This window comes from Zootoca vivipara, chromosome 6 (assembly GCF_963506605.1).
Source record: "Zootoca vivipara chromosome 6, rZooViv1.1, whole genome shotgun sequence".
NCBI classification, from domain to species: Eukaryota; Metazoa; Chordata; class Lepidosauria; order Squamata; family Lacertidae; genus Zootoca; species Zootoca vivipara.
Window position 1 is genome coordinate 11,255,486 of NC_083281.1, and position 19,242 is coordinate 11,274,727.

At 46.1% G+C, this 19,242-nt stretch overlaps 1 protein-coding gene across 1 annotated transcript; it reads left to right on the top strand.

Moving 5' to 3' along the window:
* The first annotated feature begins 17,871 nt into the window (after positions 1 to 17,871).
* On the top strand, positions 17,872 to 18,869 carry LOC118087110 (alpha-crystallin A chain-like). The gene has a single exon (XM_035119445.2). The coding sequence runs from the start codon at positions 18,220 to 18,222 to the stop codon at positions 18,724 to 18,726; it is 507 nt and encodes a 168-aa protein (XP_034975336.2). The 5' UTR covers positions 17,872 to 18,219; the 3' UTR covers positions 18,727 to 18,869.
* Positions 18,870 to 19,242: the final 373 nt, after the last annotated feature.

Consider the following 19,242-nt stretch of genomic DNA (forward strand, 5'->3'; position numbering starts at 1 on the left):
CCGTTCCAGATGGGTCCGTGGCGTTCATAAACCGAAAATTCATAAACCGAGGTGTTCATAAACCGAGGTTCCACTGTACAAGAAAGAAGATTCTGACCAAAAGTCAGGAAGAAATTTCTGTTGGCAAGAGCTGTTTGACAGTGGAATGGTGACTGGGCGCGTTGTCACTAGAGGTTTTTAAACAGAGGCTGGACGGCCATCTGTCATGAATGCTTTAGTTGAGATACCTGCATTGCAGGGGGTTGGACTAGATGACCAAACCTCCCAAGTGTCCCTATTTTCTAGCGACGTCCCTGATTTAGAGGTGTCCCGGTTTCTGATTTGATCCTGGAATGTCCGACTTTCCCTTAGGATATCTCTATTTTCATTGGGGACATGTTGAAGGGTGTGGAGTTAATCGACTCCCGAGCTGTCTTCACGCAATCCTACATAGGGAAGTTTTTTTTTGTTTTGTTTTTAAATGTTTAATGTTTTATTGTGTTTTGGAAGCTGCCCAGAGCGGCTGGGGCAACCCAGTCAGATGTGTGGGGTATAAATAGTAAAACTATCATAATGGAATGGGGTGTCCCTATTTTCACCGGCGAAATGTTGGAGGGTATGGATGACCCCTGAGGTCCCTTGCAGCTCTAGTAAGGCAAATGTTCCTGCTTGCTAGCTTTGCAAGAACTGGTTGGCCGGTGGACCTAAATGGGCCCGATCCTGCAGGGCTCTCCTTACGCTCTTAGCTTAACCTTTGAAAGATTGGCTGATTGGATTTCTAACCCAGCCGTTCCTCCAATAAGCTCTCAGAGAGCCCATTCAGTCTCACGCAAGGCCTACGAAGAAGTAAACCCTGCTGACGTCAATGGGGCTTATTCCCTGGGTTACGTGGCAACCCCACACTTCGCCGCTGTCTCCAGCTAGGGCTACGAACAATCACCTGCCTGAAAAGACCTGGAGAGATGTTGCCAGACAGTCTAGGCATTCCTAAGCCAAATGAGCATCTGATCCGACTTGATGTAAAGGCAGCTGGAGTTGGAGGCAGCCTCTAATCTAGAGGAAATCACCGGGTCTGAATTAAGCCAAATCATAGAGTTGGAAGGTACCCCAAGGGTCATCTAGCCCAACCCCCTGCAATGCAGGAATCTTTTGCCCAGTGTGGGGCTTGAACCCACAACCCTGAGATTAAGAGTCTCCTCCTCTACTGGCTGAGCTCTCTGTGCAATTTGAGTTGGATATGCGGTCAAACGTGGCTAAGTGATTTGAGGATCAGGACCTAAGGCAGCATCTGTTGCGGGCTGGAGGGGCAGCTGAGTCAGGGTCCATTTAAAGGGTGGGGTGGGGTGTGCTGCTTAATTGAATCAGAGTTTGTCCCCCTTGCTTTCCATGCAATGGAGCAGAAGGAATCAAGTAGTCCGGCACAGGTAGGTCTGCCTGTATCAAACTGAATGTTCCAATAAGGAAGGGAAATAGTTCAGCTCTTAAGACTTTCTGAATTCATCGTTTTTTTGCTTCCAGGGGGGGAAGGCTTGGAGCAGCAAGGGGGGGATGTTTATCCATTTATTTAGCATTTATTTTCATTTATACTTGCATTTATTTTGTACTGCATTGATTTTAGGGGAAGGCTTTTTTGACTTCTCTTTCAAAGACCTTCTTGAGAGAATGATGGTATCATTCTGCAAGCCATCCAGCTCTTTCTCCTGAGAACCAAGATGGCTCAGTCAGTGGAGCACAGGCTCTTAATCTCAGGGCTGTGGGTTTGAGCCCCATGTTGGGCAAAAAATGGCACTAGCTGACCCAAGGGGTCCCTTCCGACTTTATGCCACTTTTCTTCTGTGGTTCCTGTAAATTGCTTGAATCTTGCGTTTTTCATTGGCTTCCTCAACCTCTGCCCTCCAGGTGTTTTTGGCCTACAACTCCCATGATCCCTAGCTACCAGGACCAGTGGTCAGGGATGATGGGAATTGTAGTCTCAAAAACATCTGGCTGGCCAATGTTGATGACCCCTGCATTTTTACATCCTTGCAGCAAACCTAGGAGGTAATCTGTTACTGTTCTCACCTGTGCACCTGAGAAAAGCTCAATGTGAGGATATAATGAGGAAGGATATATCCCAGCCCCAACAACCCTGCGAGGTAGGCTAGGCAGAGAGAGAGAAAGAGAGCGAGAGGCCATGATTGATCCAAGGTCACCCCAGTGAGCTTTGTGGCAGAGTGGATTTGAACCCAGGTCTCAGCCTGACACATGAACCACGAACCTTTGTGTTTTGATCTAGTTTTCTGTTAGACAGAGGTTCAGCAAACAGGAGTTATACAGCAAGTTACTTCAAAAGGGTTTTATTTTGGAGGGGCTGAGGTCTTGTGGCCGATATCTGCGCATGCTAACCTGCATGTCTCTCTGGGGAAATTTAGGTGGGTTGGTACCGAGGGCATTTCCAACACCCTCTTTCCCCTGCCCCGTCTCCCTGGAAGCAAGGTTTCCTGGAAGCAAGGGCCCAGGGCTTAGCCTTAGAGCAGGCATCCCCAAACTGCGGCCCTCCAGATGTTTTGGCCTACAACTCCCATGATCCCTAGCTAACAGGACCAGTGGTCAAGGGAGATGGGAATTGTAGTCCAAAACATCTGGAGGGCCGAAGTTTGGGGATGCCTGCCTTAGAGGCTGTTCCTCTGAGGTGCAAAAAGAAGCTCTTTCTTCTTTTTAAATAGTTGTGTAAAAAAAGAAGCAACCCCCCCCCCCCGCCGGCTGAAATTCATTCACTGATACAACAAGGACAGCCGCAGGAGCCGATGAAGATGATTAAAATTTGTATACCACCCTATACCTGCAGGTCTCAGGGCGCTTCACAGGATAAAATCACAATAGAAAAACACAAAATACATTAAAAACAAACAAAAAACAAACAAAAAAACCCCAATAATCCTCCCCAACACAGTGGGTTTCTTGCACCCTGTTTAAAATCCTGCGGGACAGTGTGTGCTTTCCCCCCCCCCCAACTAACTTGGCAAATTGGGCTCTCTCTTCCTATAGACTTCCGTGCTGGGGCCAGTCTGGTTTGTAAGAATCCCTCGTCGTCTGCTGACGTATCTGGTAAGTCAGTCGGGGTGGGTTTGTGGATTGGGCCTTTTTAGGGTGTCGGGGTGCTTGCCGATCTCCCCAGATCTGGTCCCTGGGGGTGGCGAGGAATCCAGCAGCAGGGAAGGGTTGCTTCCGGCCTTCCTGGCTATACCTGGCTGTCCCCTGTTGGAGGCAGGATGCTAGGCTAGAAGATGAAAAACTATTGAGCTGCTCTTAAATATTACTTTGCAGGGTTTGAGGCGGTTAGGAATTCGTCAAATTGGGAAAGAATAAAAAAGAGAGCATCTTTTAAGAATTGTGAATTGGCAAAATGGGCAAAGGGAACTTTCCCACTCATTCATTCTCTTGCCGCACCAGGACATGACAAGTAGTTTTTCACAGAGAGTTTCGACATCTTCTGTTCGCCAGCCCTAGATGACAAGCTTCCCCCCACTTTAGCATCTGGGGTGCTAGTAGACTGCCTGACATAAGTTGGAGAGGAGGCCTTGAAACAGTCCTCTAAGCTTGCTAAAGAAAAGAACCTGCCTAGTCAGGGGCAGTCTACCTGCTGAATGTGAAGGGGGACGGGAAGGACTTTTCTGTGGGCTTCCCAGAGGCATCCCAATAGATCTGAAATATATACCCCTTTAAGCTTCAATTTGTTTTTATTCTGGGTTGTTTTATTTGATGTTTTAATGTGTTGTAAAATTAAGAGTAAAGTTGTATACAAATGGAAATAATAATAATAATACGCAACACTGGCGAAACCTCAAGAGCCTAATCTCCCAGTGTTTATTCCTTCCTCCTCTTGGGATCCGCTGCTGGGATTCAGATTTATGTTTTATTTTCCCTATATATCCCATTCCACACGTCAATGTTGGCTACCAAAGCCTGCGATTCTCTAAATCGCTTTCCTTTGCTCTTGGCTCCTCAGTTCCAGTTCCTTCGCAAATTCCTCCCCTGGGCTCGCCTCGCCATCCCTGCGGGGACCCCCACTAGCCAAGGATCCCTGGCACAGTCTCCGGATCGACCCGTGCGCCGCGCCAAGAAGCGGCTGGGAACCGTAGCGCGTGTCGTCCTTGCCTTTGCCCCTCTGAGGTTCCAGCGTGCTTTCGGATATCTGACCATCATGGAACGGGATTTGGTCCCCAAAGGTGAGACCCTGGGGGTTCGGATCACCCTCCAGATTGACCTCTGCTGGCTTTAGCCATGGGAGGGTTTTTTTAAATCCATGTGGACAGCCGACACATTTGCTTTGTTTTGTCACCCACATTTCATATGCGTTTTTGTTTTTCCATTTTGTTGCATTTCTCTCCCACTTTTTCTTCAAGCAGATTCCCCCCCAACCTCCTCATTTAATCCCCACAACAAACCAGTGAGGTACTTTACACTGAGAGGTCACCCAGTCCCAGTGAGCTTCATAGCCGAGTGGGAGGATTTGAACCCTGGTCTCCCAGGTCCAGCACTCAAACCAGGGCACCACCCTGCCTCACGCATGCTTTTCTTTTAGAGAACATCTGAAGGCACCCCTGCTTAGGGAAGCTTTTAATGTTTAATAAATTATTGTATTTTAATACTTCTGTTGGAAGCCGCCCAGAGTGGCTGGGGAAACCCAGCCAGATGGGCGGGGAATCTATATATATATATATATATATATATATATATATATATATATATATATATATATATATATATATATATATAATGTAAAAAAAGTGAAACTGTGGGCTCCACTTTTCTCCGAAACCGCTCGACCGATTGTCCTGAAATTTGGACACAACGGTCCATGCCACTACCCGAGTGTTTGCACAACCTCGGATTGCTCACATCTCATACCTACGCAGGTAAAACATGCTTCTCCACAAACTAAAACAGCGCCCTCAAGTGGCGTTATTCCCACAGCTCCTCCCTCCCCATGGAGTCTAGCCCACACCCACAAACCCCGCCTCCGCCACCTGTAAAACAGGGGGACTCTGAGGCTCAGGGGGATCTGAAGGGGGGCTGTTACCCTCCATTTGACAGACTAATGCACGGCAACGCGTGCAGGGCCAGCTAGTAAATAATAAATTATTATTATTATTTATTATTCTGGATCTACCCCACCAAATGAATCCCCCTCCTCCGCTTACTGTTCAAAATCATAGAGTTGGAAAGGACCCTGTGGATTATCTAGTGGTCCAACCCCCTGCAATGCGGCAAGAGGCAGCTGCTCCACACGGGGATCGAACCTGCAAACTTGGCAAGAGCAAGACCTCTGCAGGTGGTTTTTGTTTTGTGTTTTTGGTTGTTTTAATCTTGCTCCTCCTCCTGCAGAGACATTGGAAGCCCGTGTCCACCCATCGGGCAAAGGGAACAAAAGGAAACAGGACGATGTTACTCTAGAGGAGGAACTCTGCTGGGCTGAGCTTCTCCAGAAAGAACTACCGGATGAAGATGATCCCGAGGACCCGACTTACGAGGTACCTCTGAGACTTGGCAGCGCTTTGTTAACGCAACCGCTTGACACAGCCATCGAAACGTCAGCCCTTGACTTATTTTGCATTTCATCCGGATCTCCCCTTATCAGCGGCGTAGCGAGCCGCCGCGACACCCGGGGCGGCAAATTGCCATGCACCCGAGGCGGGGGCGCAGTGTCGCTACGTAATGATGCATGCGTGCTACGTAGAGGGGGATCGCGCCCCCCGCGACTTCTAAACGGAGCGTCCAGGCTCCAGGTAGATAGCCCACTGGCGCAGCGCATCGTGCCGAGAGAGCTTTTTACCAGGAGGCTGGAGGGGCTCGCCTTGAGAGTCGCTGGGTGGGGCGCCGACTGTCACCCCCCCATAGTGGAACCCGGGGCGGCCCGCCCCCTACGCCCCCCAGCTCCGCCCCTGCCCCTTATCACAGTTAAATCCCATAAGTCAAAGTTGCCCCTTGGTTTATTTTTCCTTTAAGACATATAATCGTAGAATTGTAGAGTTTGGAAGGGATCCCCAAGGGTCATCTAGTCCAACCCCCTGCAATGCCTTTCTTTCCAATCTTTACTTAAGGCCATGCTCAGCTCACACCATACAAATCCTGAATGACTTGGTTAGTTAGAGTTTGGCGCTGTTAACGCCTAAGAAGTTGCCGGTTCGATGCCCGTAAGCAACAGCTGCATATTCCTGCATCACAGGGGGTTGGACTGGATGATCGTCAGGGTCCCTTCCAACCCCATGATTTTATGAGTTCTTTGAGTTCTGTGATAGCATTTAAAACAGCTGAGGTTCCCCCTCACAAAGAATTGTGGGAGTTGTAGTTTAAGGGTGTTGAGAGTTGTTAGGGGGATCCCATTCCCCTCGCAGAGCTACAATTTAATTCAAATTTTAATTTGCATACAAAGATCACACACGCCGTGTAATAATCCGATCCGAAACACACACAAAAGTCGCAATAAAAACATAACTTTAAAATAATTGACTTAATTCAAATAAAGCAACACTCAAGAATCCATTATCGTGCAATGGTACACAATGAAGTTAAATATCAGCAAACAATAATTAAATGGGAATTCACTCTTAACAATTACAATAAAAAAACTAAACTGTTAATTTTTTATTTTTTTAAAAAACTAAACTAGGAACAATTTAAAAACAGCAGGCCCACCATGCGTACCAAACCATGTAAAATGGTCAAACTGAGAAACAAATCTATAAAATTGTTTTTTAAAATTGGACTTAAAATGGGCTTAGGATTCCCAGAGTTTGCTGCGAAGAGTGATGGATTGATTGACTGAACAACCATTGATCAGCCCCTTCTGTGTCTCTTCCCCCCCCCCCCAAGTCTACCAACTCTGAGTCAGACAGCGAAGAATACAAATCTCAGAACGACACGGACGTCAATTTGGAGGTGGAGGAGAAAGATGGATTCTTGATGCTGAAGGAAGACCCAGCTCAGCAGGTTACGAAAGATTATTTTTGCCCCAAAGGAGGGGACCTTCCTGCTGCCTTGGCAGTGAGGAGAAAACAAAGGGCCTTCTTCACGTCCTCAGAGGTGCTCTTGACATCTTGCCAATGCAGAAAGAGGACATGTTTCTTCTTACTGTCTTAGACTTAAAGATTTTGGGGGGGGGCAGAGTTCTGCTTTTCTGGATGAACCATGGAGGCTGTCGCACAGCAAAGCATTAAAATGTGGAACTCACTGCCTCAAGATGTCCTGCTAAGATTGCTTAAGGCTTAATTGGAATATACATTCCAATACATAACAGATTTTGTTTTTTGTTTTTCCTGGCTTCCTACTCCATTTTCCATGGTGTTTTTTTTTTAATTTCTCCCCCTTTGCTGCACCCTGTCTTCTCTCTCTCATATCTTAACCGCCATACAATGATCTCTAATTCCTTCTGTTGCTCCGAGTTCGAATCCTGCTTGCAGAGTGCAGCTTCCTTCACAGTCCTGCTTCTCTCTCTCTTTCACTGTGTTTGTAGGAGGATCCAAAGAAGGAAAATGGTGCTGGGGAGGAGGCCCTGGACCCCCGATGCTCCGGGGAAGGGAGTGAGCAGCCACACAAGGAGGTGCCTGACAGTGGCGGGGACAACCCAGGTGCGAATCCCACCACCCCTGCTCCGGAGACCAGAATGCTCCTGCCATCCCGCGACCCCAGTGCTGAGATGACCTCCAGCGACAACTCCCAGGACCAGTGGGAGAATGTGAGCGGCGGTAAGCATCGCGGAATCATATTGTTGCAGAGAGGGAAGAGACCCCCCCGAAGGTCATCTAGCCCAACCCCCTGCAGTGCAGGAATGGCGGCTAACAGAGGGCCACCCAACCTCTGTTTAGAAACTTCCAAGGAAGGGGAGGTTCCACTGTCAGACAGCTCTTACCCCTGTGTTGCAATACAGAATAAAAGGTAAAGGGGCCCCTGACCATCAGGTCCAGTCGTGTCCGACTCTGGGGTTGCGGCGCTCATCTCGCTCTATAGGCCGAGAGAGCCGGTGTTTGTCCACAGACAGCTTCTGGGTCATGTGGCAGCATGACAAAGCTGCTTCTGGAAAACCAGAGCAGCGCACGGAAACGCCATTTACCTTCCCGCCAGAGCGGTCCCTATTTATCTACTTGCACTTTGATGTGCTTTCAAACTGCTAGGTGGGCAGGAGCTGAGACTGAGCAACGGGAGCTCACCCCGTCACAGGGATTCGAACCGCCGACCTTCTGATCAGCAAACCCTAGACTCTGTGGTTTAACCCACAGCGCCACCTGGGTCCCTGCAATACAGAATAATCTGCTCAAATACAGCCGCAACACGTGGCTAATAAGTATGGTCAATGTATTATTAGTAGTAGTTAGAATATAATCCAAAATTTACAAATCATAAACCTCATATATAATGTATGTATAAGTCCATAAGCAAGAAATGGTCAATGTAAAGAATTGCTGTCAGGAAACACCACGACGCAGGGAGAATTATCCTTTATTAGAAATTACTTGCTGGCGAAGATTCATCTTCGAAACAGTTGACTATCCCGAAACACTGTTCTGCTTGTTTGCTGTTCATCATTGAATTCCGTATGTTGGAGCGCTCACCACTACAATACTGTTGGACACTATCGATTGAAAGGCATTCTGCCTGCGTCGTGGTGTTACCTGACAGCAATTCATTGAATCAATGGTGGTGGTTGTTTAGTCGTTTAGTCGTGTCCGACTCTTCGTGACCCCATGGACCATAGCACGCCAGGCACTCCTGTCTTCCACTGCCTCCCGCAGTTTGGTCAAACTCATGTTCGTAGCTTCGAGAACACTGTCCAACCATCTCATCCTCTGTCGTCCCCTTCTCCTAGAGCCCTCCATCTTTCCCAACATCAGGGTCTTTTCCAGGGAGTCTTCTCTTCTCATGAGGTGGCCAAAGTCTTGGAGCCTCAGCTTCAGGATCTGTCCTTCCAGTGAGCACTCAGGGCTGATTTCCTTCAGAATGGAGAGGTTTGATCTTCTTGCAGTCCATGGGACTCTCAAGAGTCTCCTCCAGCACCATAATTCAAAAGCATCAATTCTTCGGCGATCAGCCTTCTTTATGGTCCAGCTCTCACTTCCATACATCACTACTGGGAAAACCATAGCTTTAACTATACGGACCTTTGTCGGCAAGGTGATGTCTCTGCTTTTTAAGATGCTGTCTAGGTTTGTCATTGCTTTTCTCCCAAGAAGCAGGCGTCTTTTAATTTCGTGAATCAATGGAGTGCAATACATTTGTCGTTCCGACGCAGCAAGGTCAGTATCCTGGCTATAGTAAGGCCATGGAGAATTCATTCACATAGTCAGAAAGTTATCCCTGATGTTGAGTTGGAATTTCCTTTCTAGGGGGGCTCCTGCAGAGGTCCTGATCCAACATTCTGCCTAGGAATTTCTTTGATTTGCAAGTTGTTTTTAAAATACTTTTTCATTGTTGTAGCCTGTCCTGGAACCTTAGGGCAAAAGGCCTGCATTTATATAGCAACTAATAATAATTAATAATACTTACTAAGTAGGTCTTGCAGTTGCTACTAATTCTTATTAGTAAGAATATTTAATAATAAAAATGTGTTATGCTAGGGGCTCAATGAACCCGACAGGCTGAGTCTCCGGGAGGCAAAGAATCCACAAAATGAAATTGTGGTGGTCCAGGCGCTCCCTCTAGTGGCAGAACTGCAATACTACGACTTGCTGACCTGGAGGGGGATTTTGCACATTATCTTGGGTGTGGGGAGAGAGAGAGAGAGAGGTCGGATTCTGGAGGAATGTCATGGGTGGGGGGGTGCGCAGCAGGGGTGCCGTTTACTGGACCAAATTTATACCCCACTGCATTGCCAGAGAACCTTCTAAGCTGTTTGCAGAAACAAAATAATTAGGGTTTTTTTAAAAAAAAAGTTATAAAAACAGGTATTTAAAATATTCGCAAGGTTGCCTTTTCAACTTTGCCCTTAAAAAAGAAAAGGATAAGCAGCTGTTTTGGACTACAACTCCCATCATCCCTTCTTAGCAGGACCAGTGGTGGGGATGATGGGAACTGTAGTCCAAAAAGAAGCTGGAGACTCAAGTTTGGGAAACCCTGATCTAGAAAGTTGGCGCATCAGAGGTTTGTGTGGGATATCACTGTCATCACAATCTCCTCCCTGTCCCACCCCCTCAAAAAAATATATCTGTAAAGTCAGGATGCTGGATGAGACTGATCCTGCAGCCAGGCTCCTCTTAGTTTCTTATAACCCCTCTATGGAACCTCCATGGACAAAGCTAGTCTACCTTAGGGTGGAGAACAAGAGTGGGAGGGGCTACTGGTCTCAACATCCTGCTTGTGGGGTCTTCCCCGTTTGGGACATCTGATTGGCTACCGGGGAAAAATAGGGGGGGGGTTGAGGAAAAAATGAAGAGAAAATAAGAATTTAAAAAGAATTTTTAAAGAGGAAAGAAGAGTCAAAAAGCATAAAAAGAAATTGAATCAGGTTTGTTACATCCCTCTCGTCTTAACAATGAAATTCTAAATCATTCATAAAAAATGTAGAAGGTGCTAGTCCTCATGGTTCTGAATGAAGGGCTGATTTCAAAAGGGAACCTAGGAAGCTGCCTTTATACAGAGTTGGTCCATTGATCTAGCTAGCTACCGTATTTTTCCAGTGTTGTCAACACTGACTGGCAGAGTCTCTTGGGGGGGGGTTCTGGCAGGGGACATCCCCATCCCTTCGTGGAGATGCCAGGGATTGAACTTTTGGGCTCATTTAACAATCTATGGCCTTTTCAACTGGGGAGGGAGGGTGTTGGTATTGTTTCGTTTCTTACTACATTATGCATTTTTGGGGTGTTTTTATGTTGCAAAACGCCCCTGTGATCCTCAGAAGGAAGGAGGTACAGTATATAAATTTAATTCTGCATGCCCTATCGCTGAGCAACCGGAATGCCTTTTAAAAATTTGGAATACTGCACCTTGTTTCCCTTGGGTATGTGCTGTGCTCACCTCTGATAAGTTTCCCCCCCCCCCCTGGAATTGACAACTAATTCCACACCCACCCACCCCGCATTTGAGATCTTACCTATGTGACTTTTCCCCTTCCCTAGAATAACGGCAACTGTCTCCTTTCCTGGCTGAGATTGGCACTGCAAGATAGCAAGGCTGCCTTGAGCTGACGTGACCCTTTCCGACTGTCTGCCCTCTTCCAGCAACCAGATGCCCTCTTTTTGATACGGAAACGTCTTCTCTCTTTTCTGAATTTGCAATAAAGCCTTAATTTTTCACACTGGGGTGTTTGACGGCTTCTTTCTGACCGACTCTGGCTTTCTGTAGGAACGGAGGATGATGCCTTCTACAGAGTTCAATACTGTCTACACTGGCTGGCAGCAGCACTCCTGCATTTCAGGGAAGGGTCTCTCCCATCCCTGCCTGGACATGCCGCTGGGCATCGAACACAGGACCTTCCCAGGGCTTGTCCACGCTTACCTGTCCTCCATGCTTTCCAGGCATGGGCAGAGCCAGGATTTTATTTTGGACTCAACTGTCCTCATCCCCTGTCTGGCTCCATCTAGCAGATTTTAGCAGTCCAGTATACCTGAAGGAGCGTCTCATTGTTCTACCCGGACACTGAGGTCCAGCGCCGAAGGCCTTCTGGCGGTTCCCTCGCTACGAGAAGCCAAGTTACAGGGAACCAGGCAGAGGGCCTTCTCGGTAGTGGCACCTACCCTGTGGAATGCCCTCCCACCAGAGGTCAAAGAGAACAACAGTTACCAGACCTTTAGAAGGCATCTTTTGCAGCCCTGTTTACGGAAGCTTTTAATGTTTGGTGGATTTCTGTAATTTAATGTTTTGTTGGTAGCCGCCCAGAGTGGCTGGGGGAACCCAGCCAGATGGGCGGGGTATAAATAACAAAATATTATTTATTTATTTATTTATTTATTTATTACTTTCTTTTGAACCCAAGTACAGTAGCACCTTGGTTCTTAAACTTAGCCCGTTCCGGGAGTCCATTCGACTCCCAAAACCGTTCGAAAACAAAGGCTTGGCTTCTGATTGGCTGCAGGAGCTTCCAACACATATAAAAACAAAAAAAATGCACGTTAAAAACAACTTCCCTATACAGGGCTGCCTTCAGACGTCTTCTAAAGGTTATATAGTTACTTGACATCTGACATGTTATTTTAAACTCCTCTAGGTTGCTGACCATCACTGCCTCCTGTAGCAGGGGGTTCCAAAGTTTAACCAGAAAGGCACTTTCTTTTATCTGTCCTTAGCCAGCCAACATTCTAGCGTTAGAGAGAGAGAGAGAGAGAGAGAGAGAGAGACTTCTCACCCTCCACTTTCTCCAACCCAGGCATAATTTTTCATCTCATTTTCTCTAAATTTTTAAAAAAACTTGCAAGCTCTGCAACCTTTCCTTATAGAGGAGCCTCTCCACCCCCTTGATCGTTTTTGGTTGCCCTGTTCTGAACCTTTTCCCTGTGGAAGGAGAATAATAATGTAAATAAATAAGGAATGGGTGCTCATATGGATGCCGGACTAGATTTTGACTTCATCCTGCACCCAGACTTTTCTCAGCTTCTGCAACATTCTGGCCTGTTCGGGATTTTTTAAAGTGATGTTTTCATATGATGTGGAAGGAATGGACCTGACAGCTGCAGCAGGAAATATTTCTTGCTAGTTGGTGGGCGGAAAGGAGGAATCTTGGTGACTCATGGGGTGTCTATTTTGAGAGGCCTGGGGGCTTGGCATCCTTGGCCCGCGACCTGCGATGTTTACTACGGATGCATATACAAATAGAAACCTCCTAACGGGATAACTATGTGAGCAGTGTGTTCCTATAGCTGGCAGGGGGTTGGACTGCTTGGCAGGGGGTTGGACAGGATGGCCCTTGTGGTTTCTTCCAACTCTATGATTCTATGATTCTAGCTCTGATTCCAGGTCACAGATCCGTCACATCTCGGTTCATCGTTGCAATTTGGCAGCACCTGCCATTTGTGGCGATCCTCACAAGCAGCCCTGTGAGGTAGGCCAGGCTGGGAGGCAGCGACTGACCTCAGAATTTGAACTTGGGTCAACCTGGTCCTGGTCCGACGCTCTAGAGTGGCATGTCTAGGACGGCTCAGTCGGTAGAGCATGGGAGTCTTAAATCTCAGGGTTGTGGGTTCGAGCCCCACATTTGTCAGTAAGGTTTCTGCACTGCAGGGGGTTGGGCTAGATGACCCTTGGAGACCCCTTCCAACTCAACAATTCCATGTGGTACTTCAGCAATGTGGGAAGAGGAATAGAGCAGGGCAGTGCCAAATCATGAACTCTGTACATGCACAGAGGCTATGTCAGCTTGAAGAGGAAAATAGAGGAGAAAAAGGAGGTTTTAACTAAGGGGCGAAAAAGTTATAATCTGCTCATGAAATATTATTCAACTTTCTTAATGTAAAGCTTTGAACCACTGAGGGAAAACAACCTCATGTGTGTTACTGGTCCATCAAAGTTAAATGGTTGCCAAGTTTCAAAATCTTAACATGCCAGATTCTTTCCACAGGTATAAAAAGCAGAGTACTACTATAAGTCTGTCTCTTGAGTAGTTTATAAATTAATTAAGAGGTTCAAGGTTATGCTTTGCACATGAAACTTAAATTTAAATTTCCTTATGTAAAAATAAATAAATAGATAAAGAACCATTGAGAACCATCAACTGTTTAGAAGCTGCCAATTCCAGTTCAACATGCAAAACTCTGTACATTTTAGGAACATTTCCTGACTGATTTTCACATGAAATAATTTTCCCTTTCCAGCAGGATACTGAGATTCAGGGTGCGGATAAATTCTTTCAGAACCTTAATGCAAAATTATCTCGGGGGGGGGGCAGACGCCACCTAAACAAGCCCCCCCACACTTGGAAATTCATAGGAAATTGCGGTCTTCTCTTCATACTGCCCTGATGTGTACCTTTGGTCTGATCCACCCAGTTGACAGACTATGCAAACTAAGGCTCCATTGTTCTATTGTTCTTTCCTAGCAGATGTACTTACTCTCTCATTTGCATTTCACCCCGAAGCAATGTTTGTTCAGGTACCATCTGTGTTTTTCCCCAAAGAGTTCTCTTTTATCAGATAGCACATGATGAATTTCAAAGCTTTTTCCGTTATTTTACCATTTTTCCATCTTAATTGGATATTTCACCTTCAGATCTTTAAGGTTCCTCTCCAATTTATAATGTCTTTGTATTATTTAATGATAATTCTTTTTTTTAAAAAAAAAAAAATCTGATAAGTCCAATTTCATTTGAAAAATTGTTGTGTGAGTGGTAATCTAAATTTTATTTTGTTTTATTTTTGTATCTTTTTTGTATTTCTACTTTTTCTTTCTGTGCATACAAATGTAGCATCTAACTCATTTTTTCCTGTAAATAATAAAAATAAAAATAATAATATTAATCCCTTTCAAACAAGATACGTGAACCTCAAAGAGAATTCAGAACCACATAAGGAAAATGTTAATAACTTTTCGATTGTGTCCTAATTAACAAAATTTTTCTCCTTTGTTTCCTCCACAGCCAAACTAGGTGAAGTAAATTAAACAGACTGAGCAGACAATAACAGCAGTAATTAAATATGAATGATAATAATAATATTTAAATGAATAAAAATGCTTAACTATGATCTTATATTATTTGCAGCTTCCCAAGAAGAAATTTCTAGAATATTCTCCCCTTTCTTGATTATTTTTAACTAATTATATCTTCAGGCCCCAACCCCCTGCAGGCCTATTTTCAAAAGGATGTGTATCATTTACAGCTTCCCGACAATTTTTTTAGAAATACTGTAGGATATTCTCCCCTTTTGTTTTCCCACTCCTTCCTTCCTACGTAACTGTCTTTTAGTTCCAAGCACTCCTGTCCCTCTACAGACTGTATTTCTGAAGACTGAATAATGAACCTACAGCAGCTGAACAGATGAGAAAGCCCACAGCCATTGTTTCCATAAATGACTTTTTTGGGACTTTTTGGGACTTAAGGGAGGGGGGAGAAAGGGGGGAACTATTGTTGAAAAGTTTTAAGGATTTTGACTATAAGACTGTTTATTATCTGCAACAACAACAGACATCAGATTTTCCAAAGTAGCCACAGCATCTTCAAAATCTCCTTCCAAAAGAAACAGACTTAAGAGGGGCAAGGGAAAGTGAATTGCAAGGACATACGCTCTCTTTTGACTTCAAGACTCTGTGCCCTATTAAGAATTGGCCTCAAGACATACAACTGATATAAATTATTATGTTTTATGTTGTGTGATATTCGACAGAAACATTGAACTATGTCTGACAGTATGTTATTTCCACAAGGAGGGGGGGGTGAACCAATTTTGTGTTTAATTGTTTTTTAATGTTTAATGTATAGTGTCCCAATGTTTTTTTTTGTATTATTACCATGCATTGTATGCCTTTTAAAGGATCAGGATATTGCATAGTCCAGTATTTAGATTAGATCAACTTATGACCATGTTTTCTTGTCCCACCTGGCACTCTGCAGTGTGCCAACCTTCTCTACACATTTTTTAAAATTGTTTTTACTCATTTTACCAAGAATAAGCTCCAAGATCCATGAAACACCAGATAATTGAAGGTATTTATGTCTTGATTTAACAGGAATGATCCCTTTTAGAGTTAAATTTGACTAATTTGGACATGTTTTATGGGGCTGTATAAATTTTAATTTGGCTTCAGTTCTAATTGGGCAAGTGTATCCAAGGTGCAAGTAGCTTTCTTCCTTTAAGAGCAACTGGGCAACTCCCTACAGTGCAAGGCCAGAGCCTCTAATAAAGGCCCATAGAAAGCCCAAGGCAAAGGCATCTCTCTCATGACATGTCCAAACCTGTGGCAGCTATGGTGAGTGCCAGGCGACATGGTCAATATGAAAGCCCTAAGGGGATTCACCAGGGATTGTTGCTGTTGTGCCACGATGGAGGTGTGCAACCAGAGGAGAGCTAGCTTTTGACACCTGAAGAACACACAAAAGGGTAAACAAACAAACTGCACTTTCCAGTCAATATTGGTGGACCATCCTGTTAAATGAAATACGTAGACCATTTTTGAGAAATGCTTCTCCCAAAGTACTAAAACAACACATCTGGTTATTCTTTTGTGGGGCAACAATTTTTAAGAAAAATTATAGCCCCAAATGGGGGATATTGTTATAAGAATTTTAAGGTCATATATATATATATAATAATTGTTCATAAAACATGTACATGAATGTACAGAAACATGTCTGAAGCAGCACAGGAAGATAGGCCCGACTGACACCATTTTGACTCTCTCAGACCTGGCATTCCTCTGCAAGGAAGAAGGGGGGGGGAACCTTCTCATTGTCTCAGGAATTAAAATGATAACCCTGGCATCCTGATACCTGACTGCCAGACAAAAGGGTGTGATTAACTTGGCTGGGAAACAGGGAAATGTAAATATCTCTCAATTTTGTTGATTAGGTTTTGGGGGCAGGGGGCAGGGTCCAGGATGCTCAGATTACTGCCACCAGACCTCCCCTTTCATGATGTACCTATGATGAATCTAGGGAGAGGGGTCCTGGGCTACACCCCTTCTGTGACATATGGATGATGCTTCTGGGGGGTGGGCTGAAACCAATTTCAAATCTCTTTTTAAGGACAAGACATCTTTGTTTGGGGTTCCTTCCTTGTTCTCCTGTGTGAGAGGAAGGACCCTGTTGCAACAGCAAAAATAAAAGTGCCTTGCTTCGCACGTCCTGGTTTGGTCTCTGTTATTTGGTGGGCAGGAGACGCTTAAACTTTGTCTGCTTGCCAGGATACCTGGACTCTTCCTGGGTCGAGGATCCACTTAATTCTAGGGCCGTGTAGCTCTGCAAAATTTTTACAACAGCAGTTTCTGATTTGATCCTGGAATGTCCTGCTTTTCCTTAAAGGTAAAGGGACCCCTGGCCATTAGGTCCAGTTGTGGACGACTCTGGGGTTGCGGCGCTCATCTCGCTTTACTGGCCGAGGGAGCCGGCGTACAGCTTCTGGGTCATGTGGCCAGCATGACTAAGCCACTTCTGGCAAACCAGAGCAGCACATGGAGACGCCGTTTACCTTCCCGCCACCTATTTATCTAATTGCACTTTGTGCTTTTGAACTGCTAGGTTGGCAGGAGCAGGGACCAAGCAACAGGAGTCTGAAGGCAGCCCTGGATAGGGAATTTTTCCTGTTTCTTGTTTTGTTGTTGTTTAGTCGTTTAGTCGTGTCCGACTCTTCGTGACCCCATGGACCATAGCACGCCAGGCACTCCTGTCTTTCACTGCCTCCTGCAGTTTGGTCAAACTCATGCTGGTAGCTTCGAGAACACTGTCCAACCATCTCGTCCTCTGTTGTCCCCTTCTCCTAGTGCCCTCCATCTTTCCCAACATCAGTGTCTTTTCCAAGGATTCTTCTCTTCTCATGAGGTGGCCAAAGTATTGGAGCCTCAGCTTCACGATCTGTCCTTCCAGGGAGCACTCAGGGCTGATTTCCTTCAGAATGGATAGGTTTGATCTTCTCGCAGTCCATGGGACTCTCAACAGTCTCCTCCAGCACCATAATTCAAAAGCATCAATTCTTCGGCGATCAGCCTTCTTTATGGTCCAGCTCTCACTTCCATACATCACTACTGGGATGTTTTATTAAGGTTTTATACAGCTGCAATCAAAATTATTCAACCCCCATTGCAATTATTATCAAAATTTACAGACTTTCAGCAACCCAGTCAGATGGGTGGGGTATAAATAATAAAATTACTATTATTATGGAATAATAGGACATCCATATTTTCATTGGAGAAATGTCGGAGGGTATGGATTAAGCATGCACACATACACAAAGTATCTGAATGTTGGGGGGTTTTCAAGCCTCGGATCTTGACTGACGTGTCCTTCAGGGTTCAACTCACAGCTGTTGTCCCAGTGACTCAGAAGGCTGCCAATTTCTATTTTGGCCTGGATGCGCATGGAAGCCGGTCCCTAATTATAAACTCTCCCCAGGGCTGAGAGCAGAGAGATAACAGCAGTGGGTCCCTTGCCTCACCGAGCTCTTTTGGGGGTCTGACTAACAGCTCCCTCCCTTTGGGCTGAGTCCTTTTTGGGGGGCGAGGAGAGCGCCGGACGCCTGGGACCCCAATAAAAGCTCTCTGGCTCCCGGAGAGAGCAGAACAGAGCCGCTTCTGGAGGACCACAGCCGACAAGCAAGACGACCCTCGAAGCATCCCAAGGCTACGATGCTGTGCCGACTGCACCTCGTGCCCCCCCGGAGCCCCCTGCTCAGCCGGGCTCTGTGGCCCCCCACCCGCTCGCTCTTTGAGGACCTGGAACGAGAGATGGATTCGCTGTGGGAGCTGCTGGGCTGCAACAGCTGGCCCCTCGGGGGCCACGAGGAAGCGCCCCGGGGGCCGGAAGAGGCCCCGTTTGCGGTGACTCAAGACATGGCCGGCTTTGACCCCCGGGAGCTGGTGGTCAAGCTGGTGGGGCAGAAGCTGGTGTTGACCGGCAGGAAGGCCACGCAGACCCCCGGAGGACCTTTCCGCTACGAGCTCTTCCGCCGGGAGTGGGACGTCCCGGGCAGCGTGGACCACCAGCAGCTCAGCTGCTCCATCTCCCGCGAGGGCCAGCTGCGCATCGAGGCGGCCGGGCCTGCCGCCAGGACGGTGCCCATCGAGGTCGGCCGAGCGCCGGGCAACGGCCAGGAAGCCACCTCCACCGTGGAGGGCCGCCGGACCAAAGGCTGAGGGGAAAGCGAGGCGCAGCGGAGACTCTGGGTGGACTTGGGACTCTGGATCAGGGCTTTTCTGCCAATTAATGTTTTTAAGTGGGACATTTTCTTTTGGGGTGGTCGGTCAATTTGCAGATATAATGCAGGTAATCCGGCGTCTCTATGAACGAAAGCCTGCAGGTCAGGGTGGAGGGTATATTGGGTTTTTTTTTGTCCTTGTTCATCTCTCATGTTTTGATGCTGTGTTTTATGTTCGGATTTCATACCCTCCAGCATTTCTCCAATGAAAATAGAGATGTCTTATTCAATAATAATAATAATAATAATAATAATAATAATAATAATAATAATAATAATAATAAAGATTTATACACAATACTATTTATGCATTATGGGGTGCTTATTTAAAATAATCTGAAATATGAATACAATTGACCATTGTAAGGCATGGGCCCACATTCTATGTGTCTAGGCAGGCTTTGCCCTAAACAAAAATGTTTTCAGCAGGCACCGAAAATAATACAGTGGTACC

What these genes read in the sequence shown, in the direction of transcription:
- LOC118087110 (XM_035119445.2), top strand. Translation starts at nt 18,220, where the DNA reads ATGCTGTGCCGACTGCACCTCGTGCCCCCCCGGAGCCCCCTGCTCAGC.